Source organism: Carassius auratus, unplaced genomic scaffold, assembly GCF_003368295.1.
Source record: "Carassius auratus strain Wakin unplaced genomic scaffold, ASM336829v1 scaf_tig00214039, whole genome shotgun sequence".
In the NCBI taxonomy this organism is placed as follows: Eukaryota; Metazoa; Chordata; class Actinopteri; order Cypriniformes; family Cyprinidae; genus Carassius; species Carassius auratus.
In genome coordinates this window covers 5,243-28,154 of record NW_020527501.1, presented here as the reverse complement: position 1 = coordinate 28,154, position 22,912 = coordinate 5,243, and the positions used below count along the sequence as shown (strand labels likewise).

Sequence of the window (22,912 nt, the reverse complement as noted above, 5' to 3'; positions counted from 1 at the left end):
GAGTAAATGCCCAATCTTTGAATCTTAGGAGGTATGGACCTGTTTAGTGCTTGGATGGGAGACCGCCTCGGAATACCAGTTGCTGTAATATTTTTGGAAATTTGTACTAATTATATAATTATCTTGAAACAAAAAGAGTCAATGCCCAATCTTTGAATCTTAGCAGCTATGGACCTGTTTAGTATTTGGATGGGAGACCGCCTCGGAAAACCAGGTGCTCTAATATTATTGGAAATTTATTACTAATTATATAATAATCTTTAAAAAAAAATAAAAAAAAAAAAAAGAGTCAATGCCCGATCTCTTAATCTTAGCAGGTATTGGCCTGGTTAGTGCTTGGATGGGAGACCGCCTGGGAATACCAGGTGCTTTAAGCTTTAGGGTTTTCTTTCCTACTTATATAATGTACCGGCGATTAGATTGGCTGATCTTTAAATAGCTCTCTCTTTGCAGCAGTCTTCGCTTATGGCCATACCACCCTGGCTATGCCAGATCATGTCTGAGCTCGGAAGCTAAGCAGGTTTGGGCCTGGTTAGTAATTGGATGGGAGACCCCCTGGTAATACCAGTTGCTTTAAGATTTTTGTAAATTTTTCACAAATTATATAATAATCTTGAAAAAAAAAAGAGTGAATGCCCATTCTTTGAATCTTAGCAGTCATTGACCTGTGTAGTGTTTGGATGGGAGACCCCCTGTTAATACCAGGTGCTCTAATATTATTGGAAATTTATTACTAATTATATAATAATCTTAAAAAAAAATAGCCAATGCCCGATCTCTTAATCTTAGCAGGTATTGGCCTGGTTAGTGCTTGGATGGGAGACCGCCTCGGAATACCAGGTGCTGTAAGCTTTTGGATTTTCATTCCTACTTATATAATGTATGGGCGATTTGATTGGCTGATCTTTAAATAGTCTTCTCTTTGCAGTATCCTTCGCTTGCGACCGTAACAACCTGGCTATGCCTGATCTCGTCTGCTCTCGGAAGCTAAGCAGGTTTGGTCCTGTATAATGTACCGGCGATTAGATTGGCTGATCTTTAAATAGCTCTCTCTTTGCAGCAGTCTTCGCTTATGGCCATTCCACCCTGGCTATGCCAGATCATGTCTGAGTTCGGAAACTAAGCAGGTTTCGGCCTGGTTAGTAATTGGATGGCAGACCCCCTGGTAATACCAGTTGCTTTAAGATTTTTGGAAATTTTTCACAAATTATATAATAATCTTGCAAGAAAAAAAGAAAGGAGTCAATGCCCCATATCTGAATCTTAGCAGGTATGGGCCTGGTTAGTAATTGGATGGGAGACACCCTGGTAATACCAGTTGCTTTAAGATTTTTGGAAATTTTTCACAAATTATATAATAATCTTGAAAAAAAAAAAAAAGTCAATGCCCGATCTCTGAATAATAGCAGGTTTTGCCTGGTTAGTACTTGGATGGAAGACGGCCGGGAAATACCACTTGCTGTAATATTTTTGGCAATTTTTACTAATTACATAATAATCTTGCAACAAAAAAAAAAAAAAAAGAGTAAATGCCCAATCTTTGAATCTTAGGAGGTATGGACCTGTTTAGTGCTTGGATGGGAGACCGCCTCGGAATACCAGTTGCTGTAATATTTTTGGAAATTTGAACTAATTATATAATTATCTTGAAACAAAAAGAGTCAATGCCCAATCTTTGAATCTTAGCAGCTATGGACCTGTTTAGTGTTTGGATGGGAGACCGCCTCGGAAAACCAGGTGCTCTAATATTATTGGAAATTTATTACTAATTATATAATAATCTTTAAAAAAAAAAAAAAAAAAAAAAAGAGTCAATGCCCGATCTCTTAATCTTAGCAGGTATTGGCCTGGTTAGTGCTTGGATGGGAGACCGCCTGGGAATACCAGGTGCTTTAAGCTTTAGGGTTTTCTTTCCTACTTATATTAGATTGGCTGATCTTTAAATAGCTCTCTCTTTGCAGCAGTCTTCGCTTATGGCCATACCACCCTGGCTATGCCAGATCATGTCTGAGCTCGGAAGCTAAGCAGGTTTGGGCCTGGTTAGTAATTGGATGGGAGACCCCCTGGTAATACCAGTTGCTTTAAGATTTTTGTAAATTTTTCACAAATTATATAATAATCTTGAAAAAAAAAAGAGTGAATGCCCATTCTTTGAATCTTAGCAGTCATTGACCTGTGTAGTGTTTGGATGGGAGACCCCCTGTTAATACCAGGTGCTGTAATATTATTGGAAATTTATTACTAATTATATAATAATCTTAAAAAAAAAAGAGCCAATGCCCGATCTCTTAATCTTAGCAGGTATTGGCCTGGTTAGTGCTTGGATGGGAGACCGCCTCGGAATACCAGGTGCTGTAAGCTTTTGGATTTTCATTCCTACTTATATAATGTATGGGCGATTTGATTGGCTGATCTTTAAATAGTCTTCTCTTTGCAGTATCCTTCGCTTGCGACCGTAACAACCTGGCTATGCCTGATCTCGTCTGCTCTCGGAAGCTAAGCAGGTTTGGTCCTGTATAATGTACCGGCGATTAGATTGGCTGATCTTTAAATAGCTCTCTCTTTGCAGCAGTCTTCGCTTATGGCCATTCCACCCTGGCTATGCCAGATCATGTCTGAGTTCGGAAACTAAGCAGGTTTCGGCCTGGTTAGTAATTGGATGGCAGACCCCCTGGTAATACCAGTTGCTTTAAGATTTTTGGAAATTTTTCACAAATTATATAATAATCTTGCAAGAAAAAAAGAAAGGAGTCAATGCCCCATATCTGAATCTTAGCAGGTATGGGCCTGGTTAGTAATTGGATGGGAGACACCCTGGTAATACCAGTTGCTTTAAGATTTTTGGAAATTTTTCACAAATTATATAATAATCTTGAAAAAAAAAAAAAAGTCAATGCCCGATCTCTGAATAATAGCAGGTTTTGCCTGGTTAGTACTTGGATGGAAGACGGCCGGGAAATACCACTTGCTGTAATATTTTTGGCAATTTTTACTAATTACATAATAATCTTGCAACAAAAAAAAAAAAAAAGAGTAAATGCCCAATCTTTGAATCTTAGGAGGTATGGACCTGTTTAGTGCTTGGATGGGAGACCGCCTCGGAATACCAGTTGCTGTAATATTTTTGGAAATTTGTACTAATTATATAATTATCTTGAAACAAAAAGAGTCAATGCCCAATCTTTGAATCTTAGCAGCTATGGACCTGTTTAGTGTTTGGATGGGAGACCGCCTCGGAAAACCAGGTGCTCTAATATTATTGGAAATTTATTACTAATTATATAATAATCTTTAAAAAAAAAAAAAAAAAAAAAAAGAGTCAATGCCCGATCTCTTAATCTTAGCAGGTATTGGCCTGGTTAGTGCTTGGATGGGAGACCGCCTGGGAATACCAGGTGCTTTAAGCTTTAGGGTTTTCTTTCCTACTTATATTAGATTGGCTGATCTTTAAATAGCTCTCTCTTTGCAGCAGTCTTCGCTTATGGCCATACCACCCTGGCTATGCCAGATCATGTCTGAGCTCGGAAGCTAAGCAGGTTTGGGCCTGGTTAGTAATTGGATGGGAGACCCCCTGGTAATACCAGTTGCTTTAAGATTTTTGTAAATTTTTCACAAATTATATAATAATCTTGAAAAAAAAAAAGAGTGAATGCCCATTCTTTGAATCTTAGCAGTCATTGACCTGTGTAGTGTTTGGATGGGAGACCCCCTGTTAATACCAGGTGCTCTAATATTATTGGAAATTTATTACTAATTATATAATAATCTTAAAAAAAAAAGAGCCAATGCCCGATCTCTTAATCTTAGCAGGTATTGGCCTGGTTAGTGCTTGGATGGGAGACCGCCTCGGAATACCAGGTGCTGTAAGCTTTTGGATTTTCATTCCTACTTATATAATGTATGGGCGATTTGATTGGCTGATCTTTAAATAGTCTTCTCTTTGCAGTATCCTTCGCTTGCGACCGTAACAACCTGGCTATGCCTGATCTCGTCTGCTCTCGGAAGCTAAGCAGGTTTGGTCCTGTATAATGTACCGGCGATTAGATTGGCTGATCTTTAAATAGCTCTCTCTTTGCAGCAGTCTTCGCTTATGGCCATTCCACCCTGGCTATGCCAGATCATGTCTGAGTTCGGAAACTAAGCAGGTTTCGGCCTGGTTAGTAATTGGATGGCAGACCCCCTGGTAATACCAGTTGCTTTAAGATTTTTGGAAATTTTTCACAAATTATATAATAATCTTGCAAGAAAAAAAGTCAATGCCCGATCTCTGAATAATAGCAGGTTTTGCCTGGTTAGTACTTGGATGGAAGACGGCCGGGAAATACCAGTTGCTGTAATATTTTTGGCAATTTTTACTTATTACATAATAATCTTGCAACAAAAAAAAAAAAAAAAGAGTAAATGCCCAATCTTTGAATCTTAGGAGGTATGGACCTGTTTAGTGCTTGGATGGGAGACCGCCTCGGAATACCAGTTGCTGTAATATTTTTGGAAATTTGTACTAATTATATAATTATCTTGAAACAAAAAGAGTCAATGCCCAATCTTTAAATCTTAGCAGCTATGGACCTGTTTAGTGTTTGGATGGGAGACCGCCTCGGAAAACCAGGTGCTCTAATATTATTGGAAATTTATTACTAATTATATAATAATCTTTAAAAAAAAAAAAAAAAAAAAGAGTCAATGCCCGATCTCTTAATCTTAGCAGGTATTGGCCTGGTTAGTGCTTGGATGGGAGACCGCCTGGGAATACCAGGTGCTTTAAGCTTTAGGGTTTTCTTTCCTACTTATATAATGTACCGGCGATTAGATTGGCTGATCTTTAAATAGCTCTCTCTTTGCAGCAGTCTTCGCTTATGGCCATACCACCCTGGCTATGCCAGATCATGTCTGAGCTCGGAAGCTAAGCAGGTTTGGGCCTGGTTAGTAATTGGATGGGAGACCCCCTGGTAATACCAGTTGCTTTAAGATTTTTGTAAATTTTTCACAAATTATATAATAATCTTGAAAAAAAAAAGAGTGAATGCCCATTCTTTGAATCTTAGCAGTCATTGACCTGTGTAGTGTTTGGATGGGAGACCCCCTGTTAATACCAGGTGCTCTAATATTATTGGAAATTTATTACTAATTATATAATAATCTTAAAAAAAAAGAGCCAATGCCCGATCTCTTAATCTTAGCAGGTATTGGCCTGGTTAGTGCTTGGATGGGAGACCGCCTCGGAATACCAGGTGCTGTAAGCTTTTGGATTTTCATTCCTACTTATATAATGTATGGGCGATTTGATTGGCTGATCTTTAAATAGTCTTCTCTTTGCAGTATCCTTCGCTTGCGACCGTAACAACCTGGCTATGCCTGATCTCGTCTGCTCTCGGAAGCTAAGCAGGTTTGGTCCTGTATAATGTACCGGCGATTAGATTGGCTGATCTTTAAATAGCTCTCTCTTTGCAGCAGTCTTCGCTTATGGCCATTCCACCCTGGCTATGCCAGATCATGTCTGAGTTCGGAAACTAAGCAGGTTTCGGCCTGGTTAGTAATTGGATGGCAGACCCCCTGGTAATACCAGTTGGTTTAAGATTTTTGGAAATTTTTCACAAATTATATAATAATCTTGCAAGAAAAAAAGAAAGGAGTCAATGCCCCATATCTGAATCTTAGCAGGTATGGGCCTGGTTAGTAATTGGATGGGAGACACCCTGGTAATACCAGTTGCTTTAAGATTTTTGGAAATTTTTCACAAATTATATAATAATCTTGAAAAAAAAAAAAAAGTCAATGCCCGATCTCTGAATAATAGCAGGTTTTGCCTGGTTAGTACTTGGATGGAAGACGGCCGGGAAATACCAGTTGCTGTAATATTTTTGGCAATTTTTACTAATTACATAATAATCTTGCAACAAAAAAAAAAAAAAAGAGTAAATGCCCAATCTTTGAATCTTAGGAGGTATGGACCTGTTTAGTGCTTGGTTGGGAGACCGCCTCGGAATACCAGTTGCTGTAATATTTTTGGAAATTTGTACTAATTATATAATTATCTTGAAACAAAAAGAGTCAATGCCCAATCTTTGAATCTTAGCAGCTATGGACCTGTTTAGTGTTTGGATGGGAGACCGCCTCGGAAAACCAGGTGCTCTAATATTATTGGAAATGTATTACTAATTATATAATAATCTTTAAAAAAAAAAAAAAAAAAAAAAAAAAAGAGTCTATATCCGATCTCTTAATCTTAGCAGGTATTGGCCTGGTTAGTGCTTGGATGGGAGACTGCCTGGGAATACCAGGTGCTTTAAGCTTTAGGGTTTTCTTTCCTACTTATATAATGTACCGGCGATTAGATTGGCTGATCTTTAAATAGCTCTCTCTTTGCAGCAGTCTTCGCTTATGGCCATACCACCCTGGCTATGCCAGATCATGTCTGAGCTCGGAAGCTAAGCAGGTTTGGGCCTGGTTAGTAATTGGATGGGAGACCCCCTGGTAATACCAGTTGCTTTAAGATTTTTGTAAATTTTTCACAAATTATATAATAATCTTGAAAAAAAGAGTGAATGCCCATTCTTTGAATCTTAGCAGTCATTGACCTGTGTAGTGTTTGGATGGGAGACCCCCTGTTAATACCAGGTGCTCTAATATTATTGGAAATTTATTACTAATTATATAATAATCTTAAAAAAAAAGAGCCAATGCCCGATCTCTTAATCTTAGCAGGTATTGGCCTGGTTAGTGCTTGGAAGGGAGACCGCCTCGGAATACCAGGTGCTGTAAGCTTTTGGATTTTCATTCCTACTTATATAATGTATGGGCGATTTGATTGGCTGATCTTTAAATAGTCTTCTCTTTGCAGTATCCTTCGCTTGCGACCGTAACAACCTGGCTATGCCTGATCTCGTCTGCTCTCGGAAGCTAAGCAGGTTTGGTCCTGTATAATGTACCGGCGATTAGATTGGCTGATCTTTAAATAGCTCTCTCTTTGCAGCAGTCTTCGCTTATGGCCATTCCACCCTGGCTATGCCAGATCATGTCTGAGTTTGGAAACTAAGCAGGTTTCGGCCTGGTTAGTAATTGGATGGCAGACCCCCTGGTAATACCAGTTGCTTTAAGATTTTTGGAAATTTTTCACAAATTATATAATAATCTTGCAAGAAAAAAAGAAAGGAGTCAATGCCCCATATCTGAATCTTAGCAGGTATGGGCCTGGTTAGTAATTGGATGGGAGACACCCTGGTAATACCAGTTGCTTTAAGATTTTTGGAAATTTTTCACAAATTATATAATAATCTTGAAAAAAAAAAAAAAGTCAATGCCCGATCTCTGAATAATAGCAGGTTTTGCCTGGTTAGTACTTGGATGGAAGACGGCCGGGAAATACCAGTTGCTGTAATATTTTTGGCAATTTTTACTAATTACATAATAATCTTGCAACAAAAAAAAAAAAAAAGAGTAAATGCCCAATCTTTGAATCTTAAGAGGTATGGACCTCTTTAGTGCTTGGATGGGAGACCGCCTCGGAATACCAGTTGCTGTAATATTTTTGGAAATTTGTACTAATTATATAATTATCTTGAAACAAAAAGAGTCAATGCCCAATCTTTGAATCTTAGCAGCTATGGACCTGTTTAGTGTTTGGATGGGAGACCGCCTCGGAAAACCAGGTGCTCTAATATTATTGGAAATTTATTACTAATTATATAATAATCTTTAAAAAAAAAAAAAAAAAAAGAGTCAATGCCCGATCTCTTAATCTTAGCAGGTATTGGCCTGGTTAGTGCTTGGATGGGAGACCGCCTGGGAATACCAGGTGCTTTAAGCTTTAGGGTTTTCTTTCCTACTTATATAATGTACCGGCGATTAGATTGGCTGATCTTTAAATAGCTCTCTCTTTGCAGCAGTCTTCGCTTATGGCGATACCACCCTGGCTATGCCAGTTCATGTCTGAGCTCGGAAGCTAAGCAGGTTTGGGCCTGGTTAGTAATTGGATGGGAGACCCCCTGGTAATACCAGTTGCTCTAAGATTTTTGTAAATTTTTCACAAATTATATAATAATCTTGAAAAAAAAAAGAGTGAATGCCCATTCTTTGAATCTTAGCAGTCATTGACCTGTGTAGTGTTTGGATGGGAGACCCCCTGTTAATACCAGGTGCTCTAATATTATTGGAAATTTATTACTAATTATATAATAATCTTAAAAAAAAAGAGCCAATGCCCGATCTCTTAATCTTAGCAGGTATTGGCCTGGTTAGTGCTTGGATGGGAGACCGCCTCGGAATACCAGGTGCTGTAAGCTTTTGGATTTTCATTCCTACTTATATAATGTATGGGCGATTTGATTGGCTGATCTTTAAATAGTCTTCTCTTTGCTGTATCCTTCGCTTGCGACCGTAACAACCTGGCTATGCCTGATCTCGTCTGCTCTCGGAAGCTAAGCAGGTTTGGTCCTGTATAATGTACCGGCGATTAGATTGGCTGATCTTTAAATAGCTCTCTCTTTGCAGCAGTCTTCGCTTATGGCCATTCCACCCTGGCTATGCCAGATCATGTCTGAGTTCGGAAACTAAGCAGGTTTCGGCCTGGTTAGTAATTGGATGGCAGACCCCTGGTAATACCAGTTGGTTTAAGATTTTTGGAAATTTTTCACAAATTATATAATAATCTTGCAAGAAAAAAAGAAAGGAGTCAATGCCCCATATCTGAATCTTAGCAGGTATGGGCCTGGTTAGTAATTGGATGGGAGACACCCTGGTAATACCAGTTGCTTTAAGATTTTTGGAAATTTTTCACAAATTATATAATAATCTTGAAAAAAAAAAAAAGTCAATGCCCGATCTCTGAATAATAGCAGGTTTTGCCTGGTTAGTACTTGGATGGAAGACGGCCGGGAAATACCAGTTGCTGTAATATTTTTGGCAATTTTTACTTATTACATAATAATCTTGCAACAAAAAAAAAAAAAAGAGTAAATGCCCAATCTTTGAATCTTAGGAGGTATGGACCTGTTTAGTGCTTGGATGGGAGACCGCCTCGGAATACCAGTTGCTGTAATATTTTTGGAAATTTGTACTAATTATATAATTATCTTGAAACAAAAAGAGTCAATGCCCAATCTTTAAATCTTAGCAGCTATGGACCTGTTTAGTGTTTGGATGGGAGACCGCCTCGGAAAACCAGGTGCTCTAATATTATTGGAAATTTATTACTAATTATATAATAATCTTTAAAAAAAAAAAAAAAAAAGAGTCAATGCCCGATCTCTTAATCTTAGCAGGTATTGGCCTGGTTAGTGCTTGGATGGGAGACCGCCTGGGAATACCAGGTGCTTTAAGCTTTAGGGTTTTCTTTCCTACTTATATAATGTACCGGCGATTAGATTGGCTGATCTTTAAATAGCTCTCTCTTTGCAGCAGTCTTCGCTTATGGCCATACCACCCTGGCTATGCCAGATCATGTCTGAGCTCGGAAGCTAAGCAGGTTTGGGCCTGGTTAGTAATTGGATGGGAGACCCCCTGGTAATACCAGTTGCTTTAAGATTTTTGTAAATTTTTCACAAATTATATAATAATCTTGAAAAAAAAAAGAGTGAATGCCCATTCTTTGAATCTTAGCAGTCATTGACCTGTGTAGTGTTTGGATGGGAGACCCCCTGTTAATACCAGGTGCTCTAATATTATTGGAAATTTATTACTAATTATATAATAATCTTAAAAAAAAAGAGCCAATGCCCGATCTCTTAATCTTAGCAGGTATTGGCCTGGTTAGTGCTTGGATGGGAGACCGCCTCGGAATACCAGGTGCTGTAAGCTTTTGGATTTTCATTCCTACTTATATAATGTATGGGCGATTTGATTGGCTGATCTTTAAATAGTCTTCTCTTTGCAGTATCCTTCGCTTGCGACCGTAACAACCTGGCTATGCCTGATCTCGTCTGCTCTCGGAAGCTAAGCAGGTTTGGTCCTGTATAATGTACCGGCGATTAGATTGGCTGATCTTTAAATAGCTCTCTCTTTGCAGCAGTCTTCGCTTATGGCCATTCCACCCTGGCTATGCCAGATCATGTCTGAGTTCGGAAACTAAGCAGGTTTCGGCCTGGTTAGTAATTGGATGGCAGACCCCCTGGTACCCAGCCAACATTTGTATGTGGGGCCCATATGGTTGTGAAATGGGCTGAAAAATGGGCCCCATGTAGGATTGTCCGCGGGTTACATAATGGCCCCATGTTAATTGCCCAGATGAATTTCATGTAGGATTGTACTTGGTACTAGTTGGGACCCAAGTGGGCAACATGCACAAATCCCATATTGGTCCCAGCTTTATCCAAGTCAACATTTGTATGTGGGGCCCATGTGGTTTTGAAATGGGCTGAAAAATGGGCTCTGTGTGGGATTGTCCGTGGGTTACATAATGGCCCCATGTTAATTGCCCAGATGGATTTCATGTAGGATTGCACTTGGTACTAGGTGGTACCCAAGTGGGCAACATGCACAAGACCCATCTCGATCCCAGCTTTAACCCAGTTGACATTTGTATGCGGGGCCCCTGTGGTTTTGAAATGGCCTGAAAAATGGGCTCTGTATGGGATTGTCCGTGGGTTCCATAATGGCCCTATGTTTATTTCCCAGGTGGATTTCATGTAGGATTGCACTTTGTACTAGACGGGACCCAAGTGGGCAACATGCACAAAACCCAGCTCGGTCCAAGCTGTCAATATTTGTATGTGGGGCCCATGTTGGTTTGAAATGGGCTGAAAAATGGGCTCTGTATGGGATTTTCTGCAGGTTCAATAATGGCCCCATGCCAACTGCCCACATGGGTTTCATATAGAATGGCACTTATAAACAGTTGGGCTCCTTACTGGGCAAAATGTAATAAGACCCATCGTGGTCCCAGCTTTAGTATTTTTTTTTTGTGGGTACTACAAGGTTACTGCATGGGCTGAAATATGGGCTGAAAGTGCGTTTGTTCACGGGTTCCATGTTGGCCCAAGCAACTTACTCATTTAGGTTTTATGCAGGATTTCACAGGGCTGTAGGTGGGGCCCAACTAGGAATCATATGCATGTGGCCCAACTAGGGATCATCTGGGTTCCATCTAAATGAGAAGCAGCACCACACATACAAGTTTTTAAGCAGTAGAGAACACAGTGAGACTGAAATATGTTCAAAATCCAGCTTTATTTAACTAACCATCATGTCATGTTTATGTCACAATGGCACAAAACTATTTTAGAACCAGCCATGAGTGTTTGGGAAAGCTGCCAACCCACCATATTTGAGAACACGATTGACAGAAAAAAACACAATAACTACAACAGCTAGATGCAGCTACTTATAACCTTATAACCTTTTCAGTCAAATTTAAACTGCAGCCATCTTTTGGTGCATTCTTGATGCCCTTTGTCCTCCTCTGTCTCTTGCTCCAGTAAACCATTTTGACAGTGCCCTCTCAGCTTCTTGCTGGTTGACCTTTGATGTCAGGGGGTTGTTCTTAAGAGCCTCTGCAAAAACAAATTAATTTTTAATACAAACAAATTAATTTTACAAATAGGGATGGTCTGATCAATTTGCCGCGGATCAGTAGCGGCAGATAATCACATTATGGATGACTCAATTCAGACTATTATTTTCATATGTCGGGCTTTACAGGATTAAGTAGGCATGTGGGGAGGAAACTGGAAGGTATGGAATTCAGTAAATAATTATACTGTAACAGCAGACATTCTGTCTGCAGATTTTAAAATGAAATTAGTAACACTTTACAATAACGTTCTATTTTTTGTTAGTTAATTACCTTTATAACAATGACAAATACTTCTAAAGCATTTATTAATCTTAGTTCATGTTAATGAACAACATTTACTAATACATAACCAAAATAAAACATTTTAGCTGTTAATACAGTATAGTTTAATGAACCTGAGTTAATATGAGTTAACAATTGTTAGTTGTGTTTTCATTAAATAATGAACAATACCCTAACAAAAGCATTGCTCACTGTTAGCTGATAGTAGTTAATGCATTAACCAATGTAAACTTATTGTAAATTGTCACCATCAAATTTAAGATCATTATTAACAACTGAAGTTTTTACTTCGTTAATTTACTTACCATACACAACGTTGAAAATACGCAAATCTTTAAACTTTTTTTTCCCATGACGGCCAAACAAATTGTACTCCAATGCCAGCTCATTTGAAAAGACGTATTTCATCATTCTTCTCGTTGCGTCATCTATACTTGTGCCGCCCACATCTGCCACCATGGCAACCTAAGGATGAGAGCCAAAGATAGAAAACAAAGGTTTACATAAACTGCAAAAACAATAAGCTAAGATTAATAAAAGAGATTCCTGAAAGTATACAGAAAATTAGTTGCAATAGATATTTTTATATCAAATGGTAATTTGCAATCTATGTACAAATACTTTAAATTAAACTTTATTTTAGACTTAAAAAGGTATAGCAATAAAAAAAGAAAAAGAAACCACAACAATTTATCAATTAAAATAAAACTGTGAGCCTGTCCTCCAACAAAAAACGACCATATAGGTTGTTTATGCAAGCAAACCAGACTGCAAATCCAAGACTGCAAATACAAGAGTACAAAACATTATTATGAAAACGATCTTTTGCCGATAGGGGTGCAATTGTAGTATACGCTCTGATGGGTCGTATTTCAGGGATTTGGACAAACAACCTATCCGAGCGTATTGGTTGAAGGACAGGTTGAAAATTGTAGGCCTTATAACATAATGTAAACTTACAACAGCAGACATGACACTACGATCCCCCAGCTTCTGATCAAGAGCCTCAAGGTCAGCCTGGGTTTTCAGAGGTAAGACAACTCCTTCAGGAACCTCTACCATTGATCCGTCTTGCTTTTTCAGCAGGGCATTCAACATCTTTCCATGAACACGTTGTGTCTCCTTCACTTCTTCTAAAACTGTTAGAATTTTAGTGAACATGGCTTCACAAGTTGGGCTGGCAACTCCTCGGGCCGTCGGGCTGGTAACTGTAGCTGGGGAGCTGGCAACTCCTTGGGCTGTGGGGCTGGACACTCCTCGGGCCGTCGGGCTGGTAACTGTAGCTGGGGAGCTGGCAACTCCTCGGGCCGTCGAGCTGGTAACCGTAGCTGGGGAGCTGGCAACTCCTCGGGCTGCGGGCCTGGACACTCCTCTGGCCGTCGGGCTGGTAACTGTAGCTGGGGAGCTGGCAACTCCTCGGGCTGTGGGGCTGGTAATTGTAGCTGTGGGGCTGGTGCCTCGTTGGGCAGTGGGGTTTTGGAAGTAATTGCTCACTTCTCTCACTGCTGGCCAAAGGAGTTGGTTTGGTGGAGTGGGTGGAAGCTCCTCTGAAGAATCTGAATTCTCACTTGATTGCAGTTGGGTGCTCAGTTGACTCTGGAGGATTTTTGCACTTGGCCTAGAGAAGTTAACACAAGCATATAAGACACACTTCACCTACTACCTTCATATTATTTCTAGAGTGCATGGAATTTGACCTGAATTGCTCCAAATAACACCTACCTTTTTTTTCTTGAGATATTTTCTGTGTCTGTCAAGTCTGATGAATACTCAGCTTGGTGGAGTTTAACCCTAGCTTCGGCGTAAGATGCTATAAAACACAATGATACACAAAAGGAGTGAGGCAGATTTTGAAATTCACATTAGCGTTTAGTACCACGAATGCAACATTTGTTCCAGAATATATGCAAATAACTATAAATCAGATTTCACATCTTATTTGCAAAGTGCTATTGTGGTTGCAGGTTTTCTTTGCTATCTATCAAGAGCACATCTGATTTAATTAATAAACTGTATCAAGCCGGTGTGATCCTCTAGGAGTGAAAACCTATAGTTATATCAGCCCTTTATGTATTACTTTGGGAAACAAAGGGTGTACTCACACTAGGCACGGTTGCCATGAACCGGGCCCGAGTACGATTGTCCCCCCTCCCCACTCCCCCTCTGGCCTGCACTCACATATAGGGTTTCAGCATTCGTGCCGGAGCACGCTTACGTCATTATGATGCGACGGTTTCGGGATAAACAGGAAGAGCGGCGCTCTCTGAACACAATGGAGTGCATCGCTCTGTTTTCTTTGTGGATAATTTTGTGTTGTTTGGTCCACAGCGCTCTCACAGCCTGTTGTTAAACAGATGTGTTGCCTTAGTGGCGCGAACATTTTCACGTAATTGTGCTGTTCGTATGAGGATGTTTGCAAGGTACCAGCTGAAGTGCAGCAAGGACTTTGAAGTTTTTAGTTTTTATGCGTTTTGCACCTCTGCCGTAGACCAAAGCGACCCTTTCCCTGCCATGTTGGTTTTGGAGCGTCGCAAAACCGTGATGCAAAGCGTCCTTTTCCGTGCTCCGGCACGGTTAGCGCTCACACTGCATGCGAACCGCGCCCGAGTCCAACTGAACCATGCCCTGGCCCACCTCTTCCAAGCGGGCCAGGGCCGGCTAATCGAGCCGCGCCCGGGCACGGTTCGGAGCACTCACACTAGTCAAACGAACCGCGCTTTTCTGGTCAAACGCACTCGGGCATGGTTCAAACTGGCTAGTGTGAGTACACCCAAAGATGTAAAGAAATTAACACAAACATAAAGAGTTCAAGGGTCAAATAACTAATTAATAGAAGCAAAGTATAGCAGTATTTATTCTACTATATTTAATAAAGGAGGAAAATCAGTTACCTGCGTTTCCCATTACACGAACGTTACACGCTATCCAGTTGCTGGCTGGTGGTGTGTGCTCTTTTACAGCCTTCGTTACATTGGATAGTGAGACTGGTGGCCACCAGCATACTTTTCTCTCTGTGCCCTTGAACCACTCGAATGGAATTATGTCCATTTTCTTGCAGCCATCGGAGTCAACCTCATCCACAAACTCCACAACACTGAACGAGGACACCCTGCAGAGTTCAATAAATCATGTACTGTGTAGCTGAGGCAAAGCCACAAACATATGATTAAGAGGCAATAAAAGCAGCGGTTTAGTGAAGTCTGTCACTGGAGCACTGGAAAGCTGACCAGATAGTTTTGATAGCAGACAGACTCCAAGTGATGTAGAATCAAGGGGGTAGTTGAAAAAACATGTCCCTGTCTGAAAAAGTTCATACACCACATGTGTTCCTCCAGTCACAGTGGAATGCACAATGTTCCGCACAATCCCAACTCTTCCCTCAAGTTCAAAACAATTGGTACCAATGGAGCTTGAAATCATTGTGTCTTTGTGTTTGAACATTTTGTATTGAACATACTGATGCAGTGGAAATTCTGTCAGCATTGGTCCAAATTCATGAGGCTGTGTCAGTTTAACATTTTCAGGCATTTCTTCGGACATGTGAGCAAATAATTGCCTTTCATAAACACGCCTGACAATTTGTTGCACAGGATTCTGTGGTCTTCTCACCATTTTTTTCAACTGTCCTAAATAATTTTCAAATGGAAAACATGAAACTGAATCCAGAGGGCCATACTTTTTAGCATCATCTGCTAAATGTAGAAGACTGTGTGTATTGTTTACCAGATATTTTGTCCCATATATCTTCTCAAAGTTGGTAACAAAACATCTTAATAATTTTTGGGCATACCCATAGAATTCTCTACACATAGGAGACAAAAGTATTCTCATAGCAGATGACAACAAAAGAAAGTTTTTGTACTGTTGATGTGGTAATCTTTGAAAAAGCACAACAGGCCCTGTATATAATAAAAACTGCCTGAATTCTGTAGCCTTCCATTGGCTGTACTCAGTCAAAGAACGTGGCTTTCTGGAGAAGCTTCGAGGTAAGCTTGGTCTACACAGTTTCAAGTGATCAGAGATAGCAGATAGAGTAGAAGATGAAACCCGACACTGCAATGGTCCCTTGAACCACAGAGCAATTAATTTACGGACAATGCCCAAGCAAACTAAATGCATATAGTCCAAAGGAAAACTGGAAACCATGCCAATGCCTAGGCCCTGGAGAGGTGATTTAGAGTGGTGGTGCTCTTCATCAAACATTTGATCAAACTGAGTGTCTGTTCTTAGGCTTGAATCCATGTCAGGAAACACAACTTTACCATCAAGATAAATGCCATACTGCGTGCAACGCTCACAAGAACTGTAGCCACCATGTCCTTTGACACATTTTAAAAAGGCTCTTGCTGGAGTGTCACAGATAAACGCATCTGGCAGTGGTACATTGTAGTGTTTACCATTAAAGGTTACACCAACTCTTGTGACAACTTTTAAATCTTCTATAAAATCATGCATGAAGTCGTTTACAGATTCAGGTTTACAGGGACCTGCATAGACACCAATTATAAACACATTTGTCTTTGGTAATTCAACTATTTGACCTAATATAGGCCACAACTGCATATTAGAGCTCCTAGAAAGAGGTAATCCATCAACATTCACACGAACAGTCAATGTATCTGTTGTCAGTTCACTCTCGCTTGTAATTTTCAATTCTGAAATTATTGCACTTGTAAGGCCAAAATGATAGTAGCTACCCTGACCCATCTTTTTCACATCACATTCTTTCACTGTACTGAGGAGAGTTCTGGGGTCCTTTGGTAAATCTAAACCTAGCTCCAAAAGAATACCTAATAGTTCTGAAAGTGCAGAATGAGATACATTTCGGTTAGCTGCCCATTCAGCCAGTTTCTTTTTTGCATCACTATGGGGTTCCTCTTCCGGATTATCAGAGCAAGAATCTTCATCAGGATCACTTGCCATGTACAAGTCATCAACGTCAGTATCAACATCAAAATCCAGATTTACAGTTTCATCAGCATTGTCCTCAATATTTTGCACTGCCTGGTCCACAGCCTGATCTGCCTGCTCCAAAGCCTCCATTGCAATATTCATTAAATGCTGCTGCACTCTGACTTTGATTCTTCTCCTCCTCGTCCGTGAATTGCCATTAAGGTAATCCATTTCACTACAACACACAGAGACCAGGGGCAGAAAGCGATATGTACTGTATGCTGCGTCTTCCAGAGGTCGCATTTGAAGGCTGATTATGTCATCAAGGATGTCTTATTTAAGGAAAGCAAACTTAATAAAAATGTAGTTATTTTTAGTGAGGTGTCAAATATTGTAACTTCTTAATTTGCAATCTAAGGGTTACTTTTCTTAAATGAGATCATCTCAATGACGTATGCATCCTTAAAATAAGACCCCCGAGGATGCAACTATTGGAGCAGTTAAGTCGAGTCATCATTTACCTATTATATTTAGTTTTGAGATCAAAAATATGCATAATGGAAGAGAGTTTAGAATTTCAGCATTTAATTCTTGATATTTATATGCGTAGGAGTTGGGGCTGTGTAATTTATCGGAATTGATTTCCAATTTTCCAACGATTATGAAAACAAGTTAATCGATGCAAAACGATTAATGTGCAGCTGCTGCATTCTGTCCCATGCACCTTCCTTTCATTCACAGCGGTGCACTTTCATTCCTCCCTAAAAGCCCAAACCAAATCAGCCAAATAAGTGAGTGTTGTTGTCACAATCCCTGTACTGTCTTGTGTTTGGTAGGACTTTTATGTAGAAATAAATTCTTAGATCCCCATCGTTTCTGTGTTCACTTCCTGTGTTTGGTTCCGGTTTCTCCTTATGCCTTGTTTGTCACCATAGGTACCCTTATTAGTTCCCATGACATCAATCACCAACACCTGTCCCATGTCAGCCCCTTGTTAACCAGTCTATTTAAACCTCTGGGCTTCAGTTGTTCGTTGGTCGTTGTTGCTGTTTGGGTATCAACGTTGTTCCCCTGCCTCTGCTTTGTAGCTGTTACCCCTGTTTTTGGATTATCTTGCATTTATGTTCGTCTATTAAACTTGTGTTGCTTAGGGATCCTTATGGAGGCGGGGAACAATGACAGGAATACACAAACAGCAACAACAACTGAAGCCCAGAGGTTTTAATAGACTGGTTAACAAGGGGCTGACGAGGGACAGGTGTTGGTGATTGATGTCATGGGAACTAATAAGGGTAACTATGTGACAAACAAGGCATAAGGCAAAACACGAAATAAACACAAAAAACAATGGGGAAATAAGAATATACTTCAACATAAAAGTCCACCAAACACAAGACAGTACAGGGACCGTGACAGTTGTAGAATGCAGTCTGTTGTTGCTAAACTGCGGGACGTGCTTGATACTAAACAGTGTTATTAAAAGCGTATTATGCCAAGAAAGAGATACTGTTCTCTAGGTAGCCTCCAGTGATGCGCGGGTCAATGTATAAACAACCCGCACCTGACCGATGTTTTCAAATAACCCGCCCGCAACTCGGACTGCAAAAAAAGAAAAAGAAAATATTGTACCCGACCTGCTTCCTAACCTGCATTTTTTTAAAGTAGTAAATGTGTCGCCCCTTTATATTCATTTAATTACTTAAATAGACTATAGCCTACAGCATAATAAGCGTTATGACAGCACACATAAAGCTTGCCACAAAGAACCAGTTAAAGTAATGATTGTGAATGTGTTTAAATTAGCAAGGACTCATTTAATTGTTTAGTAATAAACTGGTGTTTACGGAAGTTCTAAGTGGCCATGCATTATAATATTTTTTCTTCTTGTTTTCTCGTTATAACGACTTAATTTTCTCGTTATCTTGATATAACGAAGTTCGTTTTCTCATTATAACGACTTTATTTTCTCGTTTTCTCAACATAACGAAGTTCGTTTTCTCGTTATAACGAATTAATTTTCTCTAAGAAGTTACAAAACTGCGCCAGCAGGTGGCACTATAGACCTGAATATAACTGATGGGGAGTTGTACACTATCCACTTTACTGTAAGCGGACCTTCCTCGTGATCGCTATAATTTGTGCAGTCTTCATTACTGACATTTAATTAATTCATAAATGTTAAATGCTTGAATCAATATGAATATTTGTGTATTAAGTTCCTGCTAGATACATGAGTTTCACCAACGCGTTCTGTTTCATAAAATAACTGCTTATCAAAACCAAGGTTGACATCACTGTATTCTGTTTATCTACAGTAGGACGGGATTTAACGATGTAGGCTGATGTGCTTCTTTTCCTTATTACTAATCTTTATTGTTAACCATATTGATGAGAAATGTGATAACAAAAAGCTCTCTGCTTTGCCATCTATAGGTCTTAACCAAGAGTAGCCATAGCGGTCCATTCGCTATTAAAAGTGCATCTTCTCTTTTTCGTGGCCACACTGGCCATGGCTGCTTAACCTTACTGAACAGCGCGCATGCTGTCCAATTTGAGATTCTTGATAAGGCGTTCATGCACCACTCAACAGTTTGATTGATGTACGACTCAGCCTCTCGACTAACGATTTTATTGCTCTCCTCTGAACTATTGGACCTAGTTAACAGTGCGCCTGGACGTATCCGTGTATTTTCAGGGTCGAATGAAAAAGTGGGACAGATTCTCAATTTGAATGAGGCGGGACAAAGGGTAAAATTTCTGCACAGTACAACAAAGCGGGACAGGTGGTCACTCTATTCGCGCCATTTATTCAGCCAATAAAGTGTAGGCCTATGTTTTTCTCAACTGTGTTTAATACTATATAAATTACAAGGGTATTTCAAATGCCCCGACCGACCGTGACCTGAATATCATTAAAAATATTTGTGGATGACTCATAACCGCGGGCAACTGCGGGTGACCGCAGGCACCCGCTCATTTTGGATCAAGCCGCGCATCAATGGTAGCCTCCTGTGCGTGTGTTCCGAAATGACCGTATACAGCAGAGTTATTTTACATTTGATTACTTTATTAATTTTCTGTTGTAGGCTATTGCATGTAGGTAACACCACTGTTGGTGCATCTTCCTGAAAAACCTAAAACACTATTTATTTAGGGCGTTCACACTTGGCGTCTTTTTTGACAAGTAAAAGTTGACGGGGTGCTTTTTTAGTAAAAAAAAAAAAAGAGAAAAAAAAAAGCTGGCAGCAATTGATTCCAAATAGCTGCCAAGGGTGTCTTTTGAGTGAGTGAGTGACGTGACATACAGCCAAGTATGGTGACCCATACTCGGAATTCGGAATACTTTTGTCGCTATAACAACAGCTGCTACAGTAGTCTATGCCTGCCAAGTTCCGGTAAAAGGTAGGTAACATTTTGTTATCAGCTGGTTATGCAATTTATAACTTTTGCTGAGCGAACGTTAATGTTAGCTATCGTTAGCAGATAGTTTTGTTAACGACAAGTAGTAGATGATACACTTATCTTTACATTAAGGATCTGTCCAATCTTTTCCCAAACAGGGTCTTTATGGTGTATATTATAGTACAGTTTTGTGCTCATGTAATATAACTCCTTGTGCTACGACATTAGTACAATAAGTCCATATACCAGCACCTTCACCATTTTTTCTTGTTGTTATGAAAAGGACAGGTCTCGTTAAGATGCTTTGAGCTGCAGAAAAAGACATTGGCGGTGGCGTTTGAAAACATGGTTTACTTAATAGAATATTATAATGTAAAAAAAAAAGACAGTGTGAACAACACACACTAAATTTGAATTTTTGTTTTGTTTTATTTTTGTTGGTTTTGTTTCTTTGTTCTTATTGTATTGGTGACTGTTTACTTTTTTCTTTTTTTTTTAATTGTGAAATTTCACTAACATTTCAAATTACTCATATCATGAAATAAGACTATAATCATCCACCTATAATCGTGCTAAATAACCATGATTTCAATATTGACCAAAATAATCGTGATTATGATTTTTGCCATAATCAAGAATCTTAGTTAAACTACATTAAAACACAGCACTTGTTGTATTATAGTATGTTGTATAAAGTCAATTTAGCTAAACTATTGGGACATCTGTCTAAAATGTTTTTAATAGCTAGGTGAGTTTTTGATAGCTATGTGAGTACTGTTACATGTATTGCTTAATAAATGCCCCTGGATGGTATTAGCCCTGTGTTGCAGTTGTGAAGAATTTACTGTTAAAAAGCATAAGCCAACATCAATTGTGGGGGGAAAATTGAGCAATTCTAAAGTTGAGAGAAGATGAAAATTCAATGAGGCATTGTAAAAACATTGTCCATAACCGATATAACAATTTTTATAAATACAAAGTATATCCTTAGTGAAACTATATTTGAATATAGAAAAATAATAAATTCAAATTACTTACATGGTATATAGAAGAACACCTGCCAGCTATTCAGTATCTGAAAAAGAAATTAAATAAATCAAAAGTATGATGATGCTCCTAGTAGAAAAGGCTGTTATTCTAATGTTTGATTAGAGGTTATGGTAGCCACCTTCAATGTAGAAAAATAAGGGTCAACCATTCATGCCGGTCAAAAAGAAAAAAGAATGATAAATAGAATAAGAATCTAACTGATTATTGCAACACATGACAACTTGACAGCTCAACAATAAAACATGAGAACATTGTAAACAATGTGAAGTGTACTTGATATTATCATTTTATTTCTTTATCACTTTTTAAACAATTCTGAATGGGGTGAATATTGAATATTTAATTATTTTAATTAAATCAGGACTAAATATAATTAAGTGTCCCACTTTTAACTATAAATTAACACTTTTTAAAAACTTTTTAATGCAATATATTGTATATGACAGGATTAGCTTGATCATAAATTATTAAACATTATTTATAATATTAATAACATTCTAATAATAAAACATTTAAAATCGTTATACCAACCGATATAAAAATATATTTATAATATCAATTACCGGTAATAATCTGTCTAATAATGTCTAAACATAACAGGTTAGGGCTCTGATAACGTATGAAATATTATATTAATACGTAATAATATTTATCCACCGTGACTGGGATTTTTGACAAACTGTGGAGTTCGGCTTACAGACCCACTGATAACTTTATATTTGGATTGGTTCCTCTTCTGTTTAACGAGCGGACATGAGCTCAAAGTGTTTAAAAAATGCGCGGGTTTACGGCGCACCGAGCACATGAAATGTGTAAATGGGCTTCTCTAATACTTATTCTTTGATTATTTATTTTTATTTGATACAGTTAAATTAAAGATGCATGGAATTTAATCTCAAAAAGACTAGAAGAATGATAAAAAATATATATATAATATATATATTCTGCTGATAAACAAACGTTTGTGTGTTTAAACTTCGAACTATTTGACCTTACTGGTTCTATGCCCCATTAAATGACTTCGTTATTTTTATTTTACATTTCACGAGTTCCAATCTCGCATTGTTAAATCAATTATAGCAAATTGACCACTTCCCCCTCTTACAGCTAAATGAACTTCTCTATGAAATGTGTTATATTCTATTGAATTATACAGTTTATTAAAACACATTTACAACATCATCATAATAATCAAAGATGTACTACTCACCGCAGTAACCGGCAGCTCAATCCTAGACCGCCAACAGATTGCAAAATGGCGCAATTGGCTAGTGATTGGTCGATCATGAGCGATTCGTTATGACACGTGACAAAAGAAAGACTCGGAGGTCAAAGTAATCATTTATGTTTCTCATAAAGTATCTTTGGCTGCATTGTATGATTTCCTAATTTAGAATATGATTAAGATTGCGCAGGTGGGTGTGTTTGGGGAATTTGGGTGTTAAAAATATAACAACGCGACTCAAATGAACAAAATGACTTGAATAAAGATTCGTTCAGTTTGATGAACGAGATCGAACAAGAGAGTCAGTAAAATGATCCGGACTCCTGCAGTTTATATAAATATATATAAGAAAATAAAAAATAAATATATATATATATATATATATATATATATATATATATATATATATATATATATATATATATATATATATATATATATAATAGCTATACATTTATAACACTTTTTATTATATAACTTTTGCATAAAATTGCAAAAAAACATATTTAACGGTGCAGTGAGGGTTTCAAGCTTTAGGCACACACACAAAA

General features: G+C 38.6%; 1 protein-coding gene and 6 pseudogenes across 1 annotated transcript; 6 read left to right on the top strand and 1 right to left on the bottom strand.

Moving 5' to 3' along the window:
- Positions 1 to 461: 461 nt before the first annotated feature.
- Positions 462 to 580, top strand: LOC113090854 (uncharacterized; annotated as a pseudogene).
- A 1,389-nt stretch (positions 581 to 1,969) lies between these two features.
- On the top strand, positions 1,970 to 2,088 carry LOC113090858 (uncharacterized; annotated as a pseudogene).
- Positions 2,089 to 3,477: 1,389 nt separating this feature from the next.
- LOC113090857 (uncharacterized) lies at positions 3,478 to 3,596 on the top strand (annotated as a pseudogene).
- A 1,256-nt stretch (positions 3,597 to 4,852) lies between these two features.
- Positions 4,853 to 4,971, top strand: LOC113090856 (uncharacterized; annotated as a pseudogene).
- Positions 4,972 to 6,377: 1,406 nt separating this feature from the next.
- LOC113090855 (uncharacterized) lies at positions 6,378 to 6,496 on the top strand (annotated as a pseudogene).
- A 2,908-nt stretch (positions 6,497 to 9,404) lies between these two features.
- On the top strand, positions 9,405 to 9,523 carry LOC113090853 (uncharacterized; annotated as a pseudogene).
- Positions 9,524 to 11,144: 1,621 nt separating this feature from the next.
- Positions 11,145 to 22,681, bottom strand: LOC113090852 (uncharacterized). The gene is made up of 7 exons (XM_026256459.1): positions 22,347 to 22,681; positions 21,125 to 21,161; positions 14,683 to 14,900; positions 13,514 to 13,601; positions 12,752 to 13,409; positions 12,097 to 12,256; positions 11,145 to 11,486 (listed from the first exon to the last, which is right to left on the bottom strand). Coding segments are annotated over exons 2-7 (1,266 nt in total). The 5' UTR covers positions 21,127 to 21,161; positions 22,347 to 22,681; the 3' UTR covers positions 11,145 to 11,346.
- Between the last annotated feature and the right edge of the window lie 231 nt (positions 22,682 to 22,912).

Excerpts from the sequence above, each read along its gene's own strand:
- LOC113090852 (XM_026256459.1), bottom strand. Across the intron at positions 12,257-12,751 it reads GTAGTGTCATGTCTGCTGTT|GTTGCCATGGTGGCAGATGT; the intron begins GTAAGTTTACAT and ends TCTCATCCTTAG. Across the intron at positions 11,487-12,096 it reads TATTTTCAACGTTGTGTATG|AGGCTCTTAAGAACAACCCC; the intron begins GTAAGTAAATTA and ends TTGTTTTTGCAG.